General features: G+C 34.5%; 1 protein-coding gene across 16 annotated transcripts in view; it reads left to right on the forward strand.

The window, feature by feature from the left end:
* The window catches only part of PCDH15 (protocadherin related 15), a 718778-nt gene that overhangs the window by 386503 nt on the left and 319974 nt on the right, over nt 1–12301 (forward strand). For all 16 annotated transcript variants that reach the window (XM_027111903.1, XM_027111902.1, XM_027111901.1 and 13 more), the window contains one exon: nt 2608–2716. In XM_027111903.1, the coding sequence (XP_026967704.1) occupies nt 2608–2716 (109 nt within the window). The remainder of the gene's footprint in view (nt 1–2607; nt 2717–12301) is intronic.

The following is a 12301-nucleotide window of genomic DNA, read 5'->3' on the forward strand; positions in this document are numbered from 1 at the left end:
ACTAATAATTTCCATGTATTAAGTATGCCACTTACTGTTTTACATACATTCTTTGATGAATCCTCACATTAATTATTGAATGTAGATATTATTAATCTCACTTTGAAAATTAGGATTCAAACTCTGAGGAATTAAATAGCTTATTGAAAACTTACTAGCAAGGCTTGGTATGTTTTGTTGTAGGATACAGACGTTCACCACTCAATCTACTGGAATATTTATGAGACTACTTACTGTAACACCCAAAAGGCCATCTCAATGAAAAACTCTGAGCCCATATCTGTGCATTTTGATCCACTCCCATGGCCACATTATTTTTCCCTCCAGTTGGGTGCAATAACTTTGTGAGCACAAAGATCTGGGAGTTATAAAAAGATACTTATCAAATGTCAGTGTGTGTATTTGGATGTCCCACAGGAACCCAGAGAGAAAGGCAAGGATCCATGGGTCAAGAATACTCTAAATAATCTGGAGCTGAGAAGCCGTTTATTTAACAGTTCTTGAGTGTCTGTGTGCCCCCTACGTTTCTGGTGCTACAGATATAAATCAGCCTTACCCCTGCTCTCAAGAAAGTTATGGGCACAGAAACTCAGATGTACAGTCAGCAAGAATGTTCAATAAATTTTGATATGGATGAGCACAGTAGTCTCTGTATAGATGTAGATAAGGGAAAATTATCAACTGTTCCTCAGGTGGTCAGATTATGTGTGCAGGTAGAGGAAATCGCCAAGTATAAATGAAAAGAGAAAGGAATGTATAGGACTATGTTAAAATTAGGAACTTTTCTTCAGTGAGACAATATTAATAGGGTCTAAATGTAAGGCAGAGTGGTATATGTTTAAAACATTAAGGTGACCAAAAAAAAAAAGCCTTATATGTCAAGGTCAAATATGCAATTGAAAGGATATTCAAATGCACATTTTGGATACAACAGTCAGTCACAATTTGTAAGGTAAAAAATATACCTGAAAATTTTTCAGATACATATTGGAATACATGGAAATAATAAGAGTATTTTTTGTTAGTTCCTTGAGGTGTTTTTGTTTGTTTGTTTGAATATGTGCATAAAGTTCCAGTGATCAGGCAGAAACTGATGTGATTTTCATGAGCCATGGCTGTATGAGTATTTCACATGTGTGCTCTTTGCTCCCCCATTTTAAGGATGAAAATTATCAAAGCAAAGATGTACTGTATAGCACAGAGAAATATACTCATTTTTGTAATAACCTATAAGAGGAAAGAATTTGAAAAAAAAATAGATCTGTATGTGTGTATAACTGAATCACTTTGCTGTACACCTGAAACTAATACAACATTGTAAATCAACTATACTTCAGTAAAAAAATAAATAAATTTTAAAAATTAAAAAAAAGAAAATTATCAATACTGTTTGGAAGGTTTTGAAAAGAACCAGACATCATATATTTTGTAGTATATAAGCTTCAAAGATATATGTGACTGTTCCACTTGTGTTTCTTCTATGATCACATAAAAAGTTGAAAGTGATCAGCTTGACCCATGCCACCCACCTTAATACTACATTTTTAAAATGTTCACAAAGGAAAAATATTTCAAAATGTATGGCACTTTTTCAAACGATTTGATATTTCTGCCACTTGAAAAAAGCAAAACTAATCAAAGAAAAATAGAAATGGTAGTTTGGCCTCTTAAGAATATATGTTAAGTATATATGTGTCTAAATAAGAGTATTGTGAACATGTTAGATTTGTTTTTCCTTCCTCTGTTAGTTAACATACAGAAAGAGACAGGAATCTGGCTAAATATTTTCAAAAGCTTCTGGGAAATAGTATACTTACAATATAACATGAGATGAGAATAACAGTGTCCACAAATTGACATTGACCAATTGTTATTGACAATTGTGCAGCAAATTTTCTTTCATGTAGTCTAAATCTTATTTTTTTTGTTAAAGGGAGATTATACTAGATTTTAAATATCAAATGTATATTAAGTGGGTTTTTAAAAAGATATTGAAAAAGAGAAGTTTCTAAGTGTAAACAACACATAAAATGCAATGACAGTAATTTAATAATTGATAAGTTCAATTATTTAGGTATTAAATTATATAGTTTGCTAAAATTTCAAATCACTTAATTATCAGTGCTAGAATATATTTATAGTTGATGGTGAAGTTTTTACTATTTTAACGTAACTGTTCTCTTTCTAAATGCTATAAAATTATTCAATTAAAATACAGACCACAAATCCAAGCAATGATGAGTCCAATATTATATATAGAGAAGGGTAGATATTAGAATCAGTTAAAATTAAGAATTATAATAATTGAAGATAATATGCCAGAGATACAAGTCATTCTGAGTTCAGTTTACCTTTCTAGGGTTGTCTCTGAATATATTTGTTTTTATTTTTTCCACAATAACAGGCAAGGCCACTCTTGGAGATTATTATAATTCTGTCCTTTCTTCAGATTCAAAATTAACTAGTCTATGGTGTTCAACTACAAATCTTGAAATCTGAGTCTAACTGCTGGCTCAGGTGTTACCTAGCTGTCCAGACTACAATATCTGCGTGTCAATTCTTTCTGAGGTAATGAAGCTGAACTAAACTCTCTGATTTTTTTTCCAGGAAGAATTGAACCCCATCATTGTTACCCCACCGATCGAAGCCATTGATCAGGACCGGAATATTCAGCCGCCATCAGATAGGCCAGGCATCCTCTATTCCATCCTTGTTGGTTTGTATCTGCTAACATTTTGCACTCTCAGTTATAGCTCTAGAATCATGTAGGGAAAAAAAATGTTTCATATTAAAAAAACTTTAATAACAAAGATTTTCTTTTTAGAAATTATTTTTTAGAAATTTTATTCAAATTATTTTTTATGTAAAACTAAATTTAAAAATAACCATTTAAAAATAACCATTTTTCTTCTTTAGTATTAGTCTCAGTGAAATTTGTAGAACAACAAGTAGGAACACTTTTATTGAGGAAGCAAAACAACTTCAAAAGTAGGATTTAATCCACTTATTGGTAGTTTCCTTTGTATCACCTCATAAAGAATTCTCTAAGAAAAAATTGAAAATGAATTGAAAAACTTACACTGTTTGCTCTACTAGTACTTTGTCATTGGTTGGATACCATTATATAATTCTAAAAATATGTGACTTAAATTTAAGAGCTATCGGAGCCAAAAGGAAAGAGAAAGATCGTGTTACCCCAAGGAAACATTATACCCTTGGTTAATTTTTCCTTGAACAATTTCACAGAAGCCATTTTAATCCATTCTTGTGCATATCTGCCAGTTGTACCAAAAGCAAAAATGAGAATCTGATCATGTCACTCTTCTTGAATTGCTTTTGCTAAAATATGGATGTCGCTGCTTTGCATGATTTATAGTCTCCAGAGAGACAGATATATGTAAAACACACCATACATCTCTTAATGAAGAAGGTCACTTGTGAAGTATGCTTGAAAATAACTACTCAATGGAATTTAACTTTACCCTTAACCCCTTCCCACCCCGTGTACACATATATAACAACACAACCACCTAGAGACGTTAGACAGATTTCAAAATATGATGCTATATCCTACTTAGAAATGCTGTCTGTAAAGAAAACTTAAGTAATTCTGTTTCAAGCCTTTGGTGTCTAGAACTACATACGTATTATAAGTCAGTTGTATAGATTAGACGATTAAACTTTTTAAAAGCGCTTATAAACATAAACAGAAGTCTCTTTTAAGTCTGTAGGGGGTTTGGTATACATAAAAGGAAATAGTTATTGTTTATTTTATTAACTGAGGGCTTGACAATATGTCAATTACTATGCTAGATGCTATTGATACGAAGATGAGGGATAAATGTTCTAGGTTAGGGAGGGGTAGAGTCTATGGATAGAAACATGCCAAAAGATAAATTAAAATACATGGTTTTAAGTACTACAAATAAAGTATGAGCCACATATCATGTGGTCTCATGGGAGTAAAGTACTAAGGATTTCTAAGAAAATTGCTTAGACAGAGTTATTTTAGCAGAGAGAGAGGGGTTTTCAAGTATAAAATGGGATAAAAATTATTTAGATAGTTGATGCAGCCTGTGCAAAGTCCAAAGCATTACATTTAAAGATAGTCTTGGGGAACCATGTTACTCAGAATGGGATAGTATCCACTGATATTCATGTTTCTTTCACTTTAAAAAATTTAATCTCTTTGAATAAATGAGTGCTTACTCTGTTGAGCAAGACAGATTCCTCACTTTGTAGCACTGGTTTTCGGGCAGCAGAAACAGGCAATAAACAATGTGGTAAATAAATGTATTTATTATACAAAATAAATGGTAGTGCTATGAGAAAAATCGAGCTGGTGAATGGGATTGGAGGTACAGAAGGGGTGTTGCAGTATTAAATAGGATTGATCAAGATATGTCTCATTGAAAAGGTGAGATTTGAGTAAAATCCTATAGAACTTGAAGGAGTTAACCATGTTTATATCTGGGAAAAGAGTTTCTAGGCAGAGATAGAAGCAGGAGTTTGCCTGGTGAGTTTCAGAAACATCAATGAGGCCAGTAGCACTGGAGAGGAGTCAGTGAGGGGGAAGTAGAAGAAAGAGGGTATGAGAAATAAGGGCGACCAGAAGATATAGTCTTGTATACTATTGAGCTTTGTTGGCTTTTACTCTGAGTGAAACGTGGAACCAATGCAGGAATTAGAACAGAAAAATGACATAATGACGTTAAGTTTCATCAACCTCCAACATTAGGATAATGGATAGTACTACATAATATATATAACCTCTATCATTAACTTTGCTTTCACAGCTAAGTTAAATAAATTGATATATTTTCATAGTATGTACACTTCTAAAAGGCAGAGAGGACATTGTAAGTGTTGAGAGCATAGCCTCTGGAATTGTACTATCCATGTTTAAATCCTGACTTCAACCCTTACTATTCATATAATGTTAGGTGAGTTACTTAATCTCTCTGTCTCAGATTGTTCCTCTTTAAAATAGACCTTTGACAAAGGGATTGATCAAAATAGACTTTTCTGTAAAAGTGTTTTGAGAATTTGATCTAATTCATGTAAACATTAGTGCCTGGAAAAAAGCACTCGATAAATGTTAGTTGATGTTGTTATTACCATTAGGAAGAAAAATAAAGTATGTTTCCAAAGTCATGCAAAACTGTTAAGAATAGAAGCACAAACCGTTTCCCTCTGCCACAAGACAGGGTTCCCATGGCTCTGATTTTACCTATTTTTCCAGAACTCTTAGTTTCCCTTATGTCCATCCAGATAATTCTGAATGTATGTGTCCTTCAGAGCTTGTTTTCCCAGTTGCTAGGTGGCAAGCTCTTCTACTTTCACACATTGTTGATAGTCGGATTACTAGACTTGAGGATGTGGATGCAGATGTGTGTAAAAAGCCAACCCCTTCACTGGTCCTACCATCATTATTATCAATGGGGGAATTACTGCCACTGCTGTTGATTACCCACAGTAGCCTGAGCCAATTCTATGTCATCTTAATAGAGAATATCAACAAAAAGATAGAAATTATGAAAAGGAAACAAATTTGGAGTTGAAAAGTATAACAACTGAAATTAAAAATTCACTAGCAGGGCTCAATGAAGATTCAAGCAGGAAGAAGAAAGAATCAGCAAACTTGAAGAGAGGTCAATTGAATTACCAAATCTGAGAAGATGAAAGAGAAAAAGAATGAAGAAATGCAAAGAGAGCTTCAGAGACCTAAAAAATACCATTCTGTGGACCAATTTATGCATAACAGGAGTCCCAGAAGGAGAGAACAGAAAGGGGCAGAAGGAATATAGGAATAAGTAATGATCAAAAACTAAATTTGAGGAAAACAATCTATACCTCCAAGAAGCTAATTGAACTCCCCAAGAGAATAGACCTACAATAAATCCACGCTTAGACACATCCCAATCAAACTGTCAAATGACACAGACAAAAAATAATTCAAAAGTAACAAAAAAGAGGCGACTTTATAATAGAAATTGATTCTCAATAAAATTATAACCCGACTTCTCATCAGGCAACATGGATACTGGAATACATTAGTATGACATGTTCAGAGAACTGAAAGAAAAAGAAAATGTTCATTAATAGTTCTAAATACAGCAAATACAGCCTTCAAAAATAAATGAGAAATTAAGATATTCCCAGATAATCTGAGAATTTATCAGTAACACACCTTTGCTACAAGAAATACTGAAGGGTAGAGACCTAAGGCTGAAATGAAAGCACAATAGAAAGTATCTCAGTTCTACATGAAGAAATAAAGAACACTGGTAAAAATAACTACATAGTTAAGTATAAAAGACATTTTATATATATATATATATATATATATATATATATATACACACACGCACACACACATGCTAGTAATTCTTCTTTCTCTTATTTGATTTAAAGAAAATATCATAAATCAATAATTACACATCTATATTGATGGACAAAGTAGAAACATGTAACTTGTGATAATAACAGTAAAGAGCAAAGGTAAAATAGAGTTATACAGGAGTAAAATTTTTATATACTATTGAAGTTAAGTTGCTATTAGTCCAAATTAGATTGCCATAAATTAAGACATCAATCTTAATTCCCAGCATAGCCACTAGGAGAATAGTTTAACAATTTAATTGTTTACATAATTTGAAGATTGATAGTAAAGCACAAAACAAAGGAATTTAAACAGTACACATGAAAAATAAAGCAGTAATGGAACAATAGAGGAAAAAAAAGGGCCTAAGATATATAGAAGACAGCAAAATGGCAGAGGTAAATACCATCTTTTTAGTAATCACAATCAATGTAAATGGATTCAGTGTTCCAGTTAAAAGATTCAGATTGGCACAATACATAAAAAGAGAAAAAGAAAAACATGATCTTACTACATGCTATCTATAAGAAACACATTTTATTTTATTTTTTAATTTTTTTTAACATCTTTATTGGGGTATAATTGCTTTACAATGGTGTGTTAGTTTCTCCTTTATAACAAACTGAATCAGTTATACATATACATATGTTCCCATATCTCTTCCCTCTTGCGTCTCCCTCCCTCCCACCCTCCCTATCCCACCCCTCCAGGCGGTCACAAAGCACCAAGCCGATATCCCTGTGCCATGCGGCTGCTTCCCACTAGCTATCTACCTTACGTTTGTTAGTGTATATATGTCCATGACTCTCTCTCGCCCTGTCACAGCTCACCCTTTCCCCTCCCCATATCCTCAAGTCTGTTCTCCAGTAGGTCTGTGTCTTTATTCCTGTCTTATCCCTAGGTTCTTCATGACATTTTTTTTCCCTTAAATTCCATATATATGTGTTAGCATACAGTATTTGTCTTTTTCTTTCTGACTTACTTCACTCTGTGTGACAGACTCTAGGTCTATCCACCTCATGACAAATAGCTCAATTTCATTTCTTTTTATGGCTGAGTAATATTCCATTGTATATATGTGCCACATCTTCTTTATCCATTCATCCGATGATGGGCACTTAGGTTGTTTCCATCTCCGGGCTATTGTAAATAGAGCTGCAATGAACATTTTGGTACATGACTCTTTTTGAATTACGGTTTTCTCCGGGTATATGCCCAGTAGTGGGATTGCTGGGTCATATGGTAGTTCTATTTGTAGTTTTTTAAGGAACCTCCATACTGTTCTCCATAGTGGCTGAACCAATTCACATTCCCACCAGCAGTGCAAGAGTGTTCCCTTTTCTCCACACCCTCTCCAGCATTTATTGTTTCTAGATTTTTTGATGATGGCCATTCTGACCGGTGTGAGATGATATCTCATTGTAGTTTTGATTTGCATTTCTCTAATGATTAATGATGTTGAGCATTCTTTCATGTGTTTGTTGGCAGTCTGTATATCTTCTTTGGAGAAATGTCTATTTAGGTCTTCTGCCCAGTTTTGGATTGGGTTGTTTGTTTTTTTGTTATTGAGCTGCTTGTAAATTTTGGAGATTAATCCTTTGTCAGTTGCTTCATTTGCAAATATTTTCTCCCATTCTGAGGGTTGTCTTTGGTCTTGTTTATGGTTTCCTTTGCTGTGCAAAAGCTTTGAAGTTTCGTTAGGTCCCATTTGTTTATTTTTGTTTTTATTTCCATTTCCCTAGGAGGTGGGTCAAAAAGGATCTTGCTGTGATGGATGGCATAGAGTGTTCTGCCTATGTTTTCCTCTAAGAGTTTGATAGTTTCTGGCCTTACATTTAGGTCTTTAATCCATTTTGAGCTTATTTTTGTGTATGGTGTTAGGGAGTGATCTAATCTCATACTTTTACATGTATCTGTCCAGTTTTCCCAGCACCACTTATTGAAGAGGCTGTCCTGTCTCCACTGTACATTCCTGCCACCTTTATCAAAGATAAGGTGTCCATATGTGCGTGGGTTTATCTCTGGGCTTTCTATCATGTTCCATTGATCTTTCTGTTTCTGTGCCAGTACCATACTGTCTTGATTACTGTAGCTTTGTAGTATAGTCCAAAGTCCGGGAGCCTGATTCCTCCAGCTTCATTTTTTGTTCTCAAGATTGCTTTGGCTATTTGGGGTCTTTTGTGTTTCCATACAAATTGTGAAATTTTTTCTTCTAGTTCTGTGAAAAATGCCAGTGGTAGTTTGATAGGGATTGCATTGAATCTGTAGATTGCTTTGGGTAGTAGAGTCATTTTCACAATGTTGATTCTTCCAATCCAGGAACATGGTATATCTCTCCATCTATTTGTATCATCTTTAATTTCTTTCATCAGTGTCTTATAATTTTCTGCATACAGGTCTTTTGTCTCCTTAGGTAGGTTTATTCCTAGATATTTTATTCTTTTTGTTGCAATGGTAAATGGGAGTGTTTTCTTGATTTCACTTTCAGATTTTTCATCCTTAGTGTATAGGAATGCCAGAGATTTCTGTGCATTAATTTTGTATCCTGCTACTTTTCCAAATCATTGATTAGCTCTAGTAGTTTTCTGGTAGCATCTTTAGCATTCTCTCTATATAGTATCATGTCATCTGCAAACAGTGACAGCTTTACTTCTTCTTTTCCGATTTGGATTCCTTTTATTTCCTTTTCTGCTCTGATTGCTCTGGCTAAAACTTCCAAAACTATATTGAATAAGAGTGGTGAGAGTGAGCAACCTTGTCTTGTTCCTGATCTTACTGGAAATGCTTTCAGTTTTTCACCATTGAGGATGATGTTGGCTGCGGGTTTGTCATATATGGCGTTTATTATGTTGAGGAAAGTTCCCTCTATGCCTACTTTCTGCAGAGCTTTTATCATAGATGGGTGTTGAATTTTGTCGAAAGCTTTCTCTGCATCTATTGAGATGATCATATGGTTTTTCTCCTTCAATTTGTTAATATGGTGTATCATGTTGATTAATTTGCATATATTGAAGAATCCTTGCATTCCTGAAATAAACCCCACTTGATCATGGTGTATGACCCGTTTAATGTGCTGTTGGATTCTGTTTGCTAGTATTTTGTTGAGGATTTTTGCATCTATGTTCATCAGTGATATTGGCCTGTAGTTTTCTTTGTGACATCCTTGTCTGGTTTTGGTATCAGGGTGATGGTGGCCTCATAGAATGAGTTTGGGAGTGTTCCTCCCTCTGCTATATTTTGGAAGAGTTTGAGAAGGATAGGTGTTAGCTCTTCTCTAAATGTTTGATAGAATTCGCCTGTGAAGCCATCTGGTCCTGGGCTTTTGTTTGTTGGAAGATTTTTAATCACAGTTTCAATTTCAGTGCTTGTGATTGGTCTATTCATATTTTCTATCTTCCTGATTCAGTCTCGGCAGGTTGTGCCTTTCTAAGAATTTGACCATTTCTTCCAGGTTGTCCATTTTATTGGCATAGAGTTGCTTGTAATAATCTCTCATGATCTTTTGTATTTCTGCAGTGTCAGTTGTTACTTCTCCTTTTTCATTTCTAATTCTATTGATTTGAGTCTTCTCCCTTTTTTTCTTGATGAGTCTGGCTAATGGTTTATCAATTTTGTTTATCTTCTCAAAGAACCAACTTTTAGTTTTATTGAGTTTTGCTATTGTTTCCTTCATTTCTTTTTCATTTATTTCTGATCTGATTTTTATTTTATTTTTATTTCTTTCCTTCTGCTAACGTTGAGGTTTTTTTGTTCTTCTTTCTCTAATTGCTTGAAGTGCAAGGGTAGGTTGTTTATTCGAGATGTTTCCTGTTTCTTAAGGTAGGATTGTATTGCTATAAACTTTTGCTGCGTCCCATAGATTTTGGGTCGTCGTGTCTCCATTGTCATTTGTTTCTAGGTATTTTTAAATTTCCTCTTTGATTTCTTCAGTGATCACTTCGTTATTAAGTAGTGTATTGTTTAGCCTCCATGTGTTTGTATTTTTTACAGATCTTTTCCTGTAATTGATATCTAGTCTCATAACATTGTGGTCGGAAAAGATACTTGATACAATTTCAATTTTCTTAAATTTACCAAGGCTTGATTTGTGACCCAAGATATGATCTATCCTGGAGAATGTTCCATGAGCACTTGAGAAAAATGTATATTCTGTTGTTTTGGGGTGGAATGTCCTATAAATATCAATGTCCTATAAATGTCAAATTAATGTATCATTTAAAGCTTGTGTTTCCTTATTTATTTTCATTTTGGATGATCTGTCCATTGGTGAAAGTGGGGTGTTAAAGTCCCCTACTGTGAGTGTGTTACTGTCGATTTCCCCTTTTATGGCTGTTAGTATTTGCCTTATATATTGAGGTGTTCCTATGTTGGGTGCATAAATATTTACAATTGTTACATCTTCTTCTTGGATCGATCCCTTGATCATTATGTAGTGTCCTTCTTTGTCTCTTCTAATATTCTTTATTTTAAAATCTATTTTGTCTGATATGAGAATTGCTACTCCAGGTTTCTTTTTGTTTCAATTTGCATGAAATATCTTTTTCCATCCCCTTACTTTCAGTCTGTATGTGTCTCTAGGTCTGAAGTGGGTCTCTTGTAGACAGCAAATATATGGGTCTTGTTTTTGTATCCATTCAGCCAATCTATGTCTTTTGGTGGGAGCATTTAGTCCATTTACATTTAAGGTAATTATCGATATGTATGTTCCTATTCCCATTTTCTTAATTGTTTTGGGTTCGTTATTGTAGGTCTTTTTCTTCTCTTGTGTTTCTTCCCTAGAGAAGTTCCTTTAGCATTTGTTGTAGAGCTGGTTTGGTGGTGTGAACTCTCTCAGCTTTTGCTTGTCTGTAAAGGTTTTAATTTCTCCATCAAATCTGAATGAAATCCTTGCTGGGTAGAGTAGTCTTGGTTGCAGGTTTTTCTCCTTCATCATTTTAAATATTTCCTGCCAGTTCCTTCTGGCTTACAGAGTTTCTGCTGATAGATCAGCTGTTAACCTTATGGGGATTCCCTTGTGTGTTATTTGTTGTTTTTCCCTTGCTGCTTTTAATATGTTTTCTTTGTATTTAATTTTTGACAGTTTGATTAATATGTGTCTTGGCTCCTTGGATTTATCCTGTGTGGGACTCTCTGTGCTTCCTGGACTTGATTAACTATTTCCTTTCCCATATTAGGGAAGTTTTCAACTATAATCTCTTCAAATATTTTCTCAGTTCCTTTCTTTTTCTCTTCTCCTTCTGGAACCACTATAATTCGAATATTGGTGTATTTAATGTTGTCCCAGAGGTCTCTGAGACTGTCCTCAGTTCTTTTCACTCTTTTTTCTTTATTCTGCTCTGCAGTAATTATTTCCACTATTTTATCTTCCAGGTCACTTATCCGTTCTTCTGCCTCAGTTATTCTGCTATTGATCCCATCTAGAGTATTTTTCATTTCATTTATTGTGTTGTTCATCGTTTTTTGTTTCATCTTTAGTTCTTCTAGGTCCTTGTTAAATGTTTCTTGCATTTTGTCTATTCTATTTCCAAGATTTTGGATCATCTTTACTATCATTATTCTGAATTCTTTTTCAGGTAGACTGCCTATTTCCTCTTCATTTGTTAGGTCTGGTGCATTTTTATCTTGCTTCTTCATCTGCTCTTTTTTTTTCTGTCTTCTCATTTTGCTTATCTTACTGTGTTTGGGGTCTCCTTTTTGCAGGCTGCAGGTTCATAGTTCCCGTTGTTTTTGGTGTCTGTCCCCAGTGGCTAAGGTTGGTTTAGTGGGTTTGTTGGCTTCCTGGTGGAGGGGGCTAGTGCCTGTGTTCTGGTGGATGAGGCTGGATCTTGTCTTTCTGGTGGGCAGGTCCACGTCTGGTGGTGTGTTTTGGGGTGTCTGTGGACTTATGATTTTAGGTAGCGTCTCTGCTAATGGGTGAGG

This window comes from Aethalodelphis obliquidens, unplaced genomic scaffold, assembly GCF_003676395.1.
Source record: "Aethalodelphis obliquidens isolate GAN/ISIS:26980383/991018 unplaced genomic scaffold, ASM367639v1 scaffold11, whole genome shotgun sequence".
In the NCBI taxonomy this organism is placed as follows: domain Eukaryota; kingdom Metazoa; phylum Chordata; class Mammalia; order Artiodactyla; family Delphinidae; genus Aethalodelphis; species Aethalodelphis obliquidens.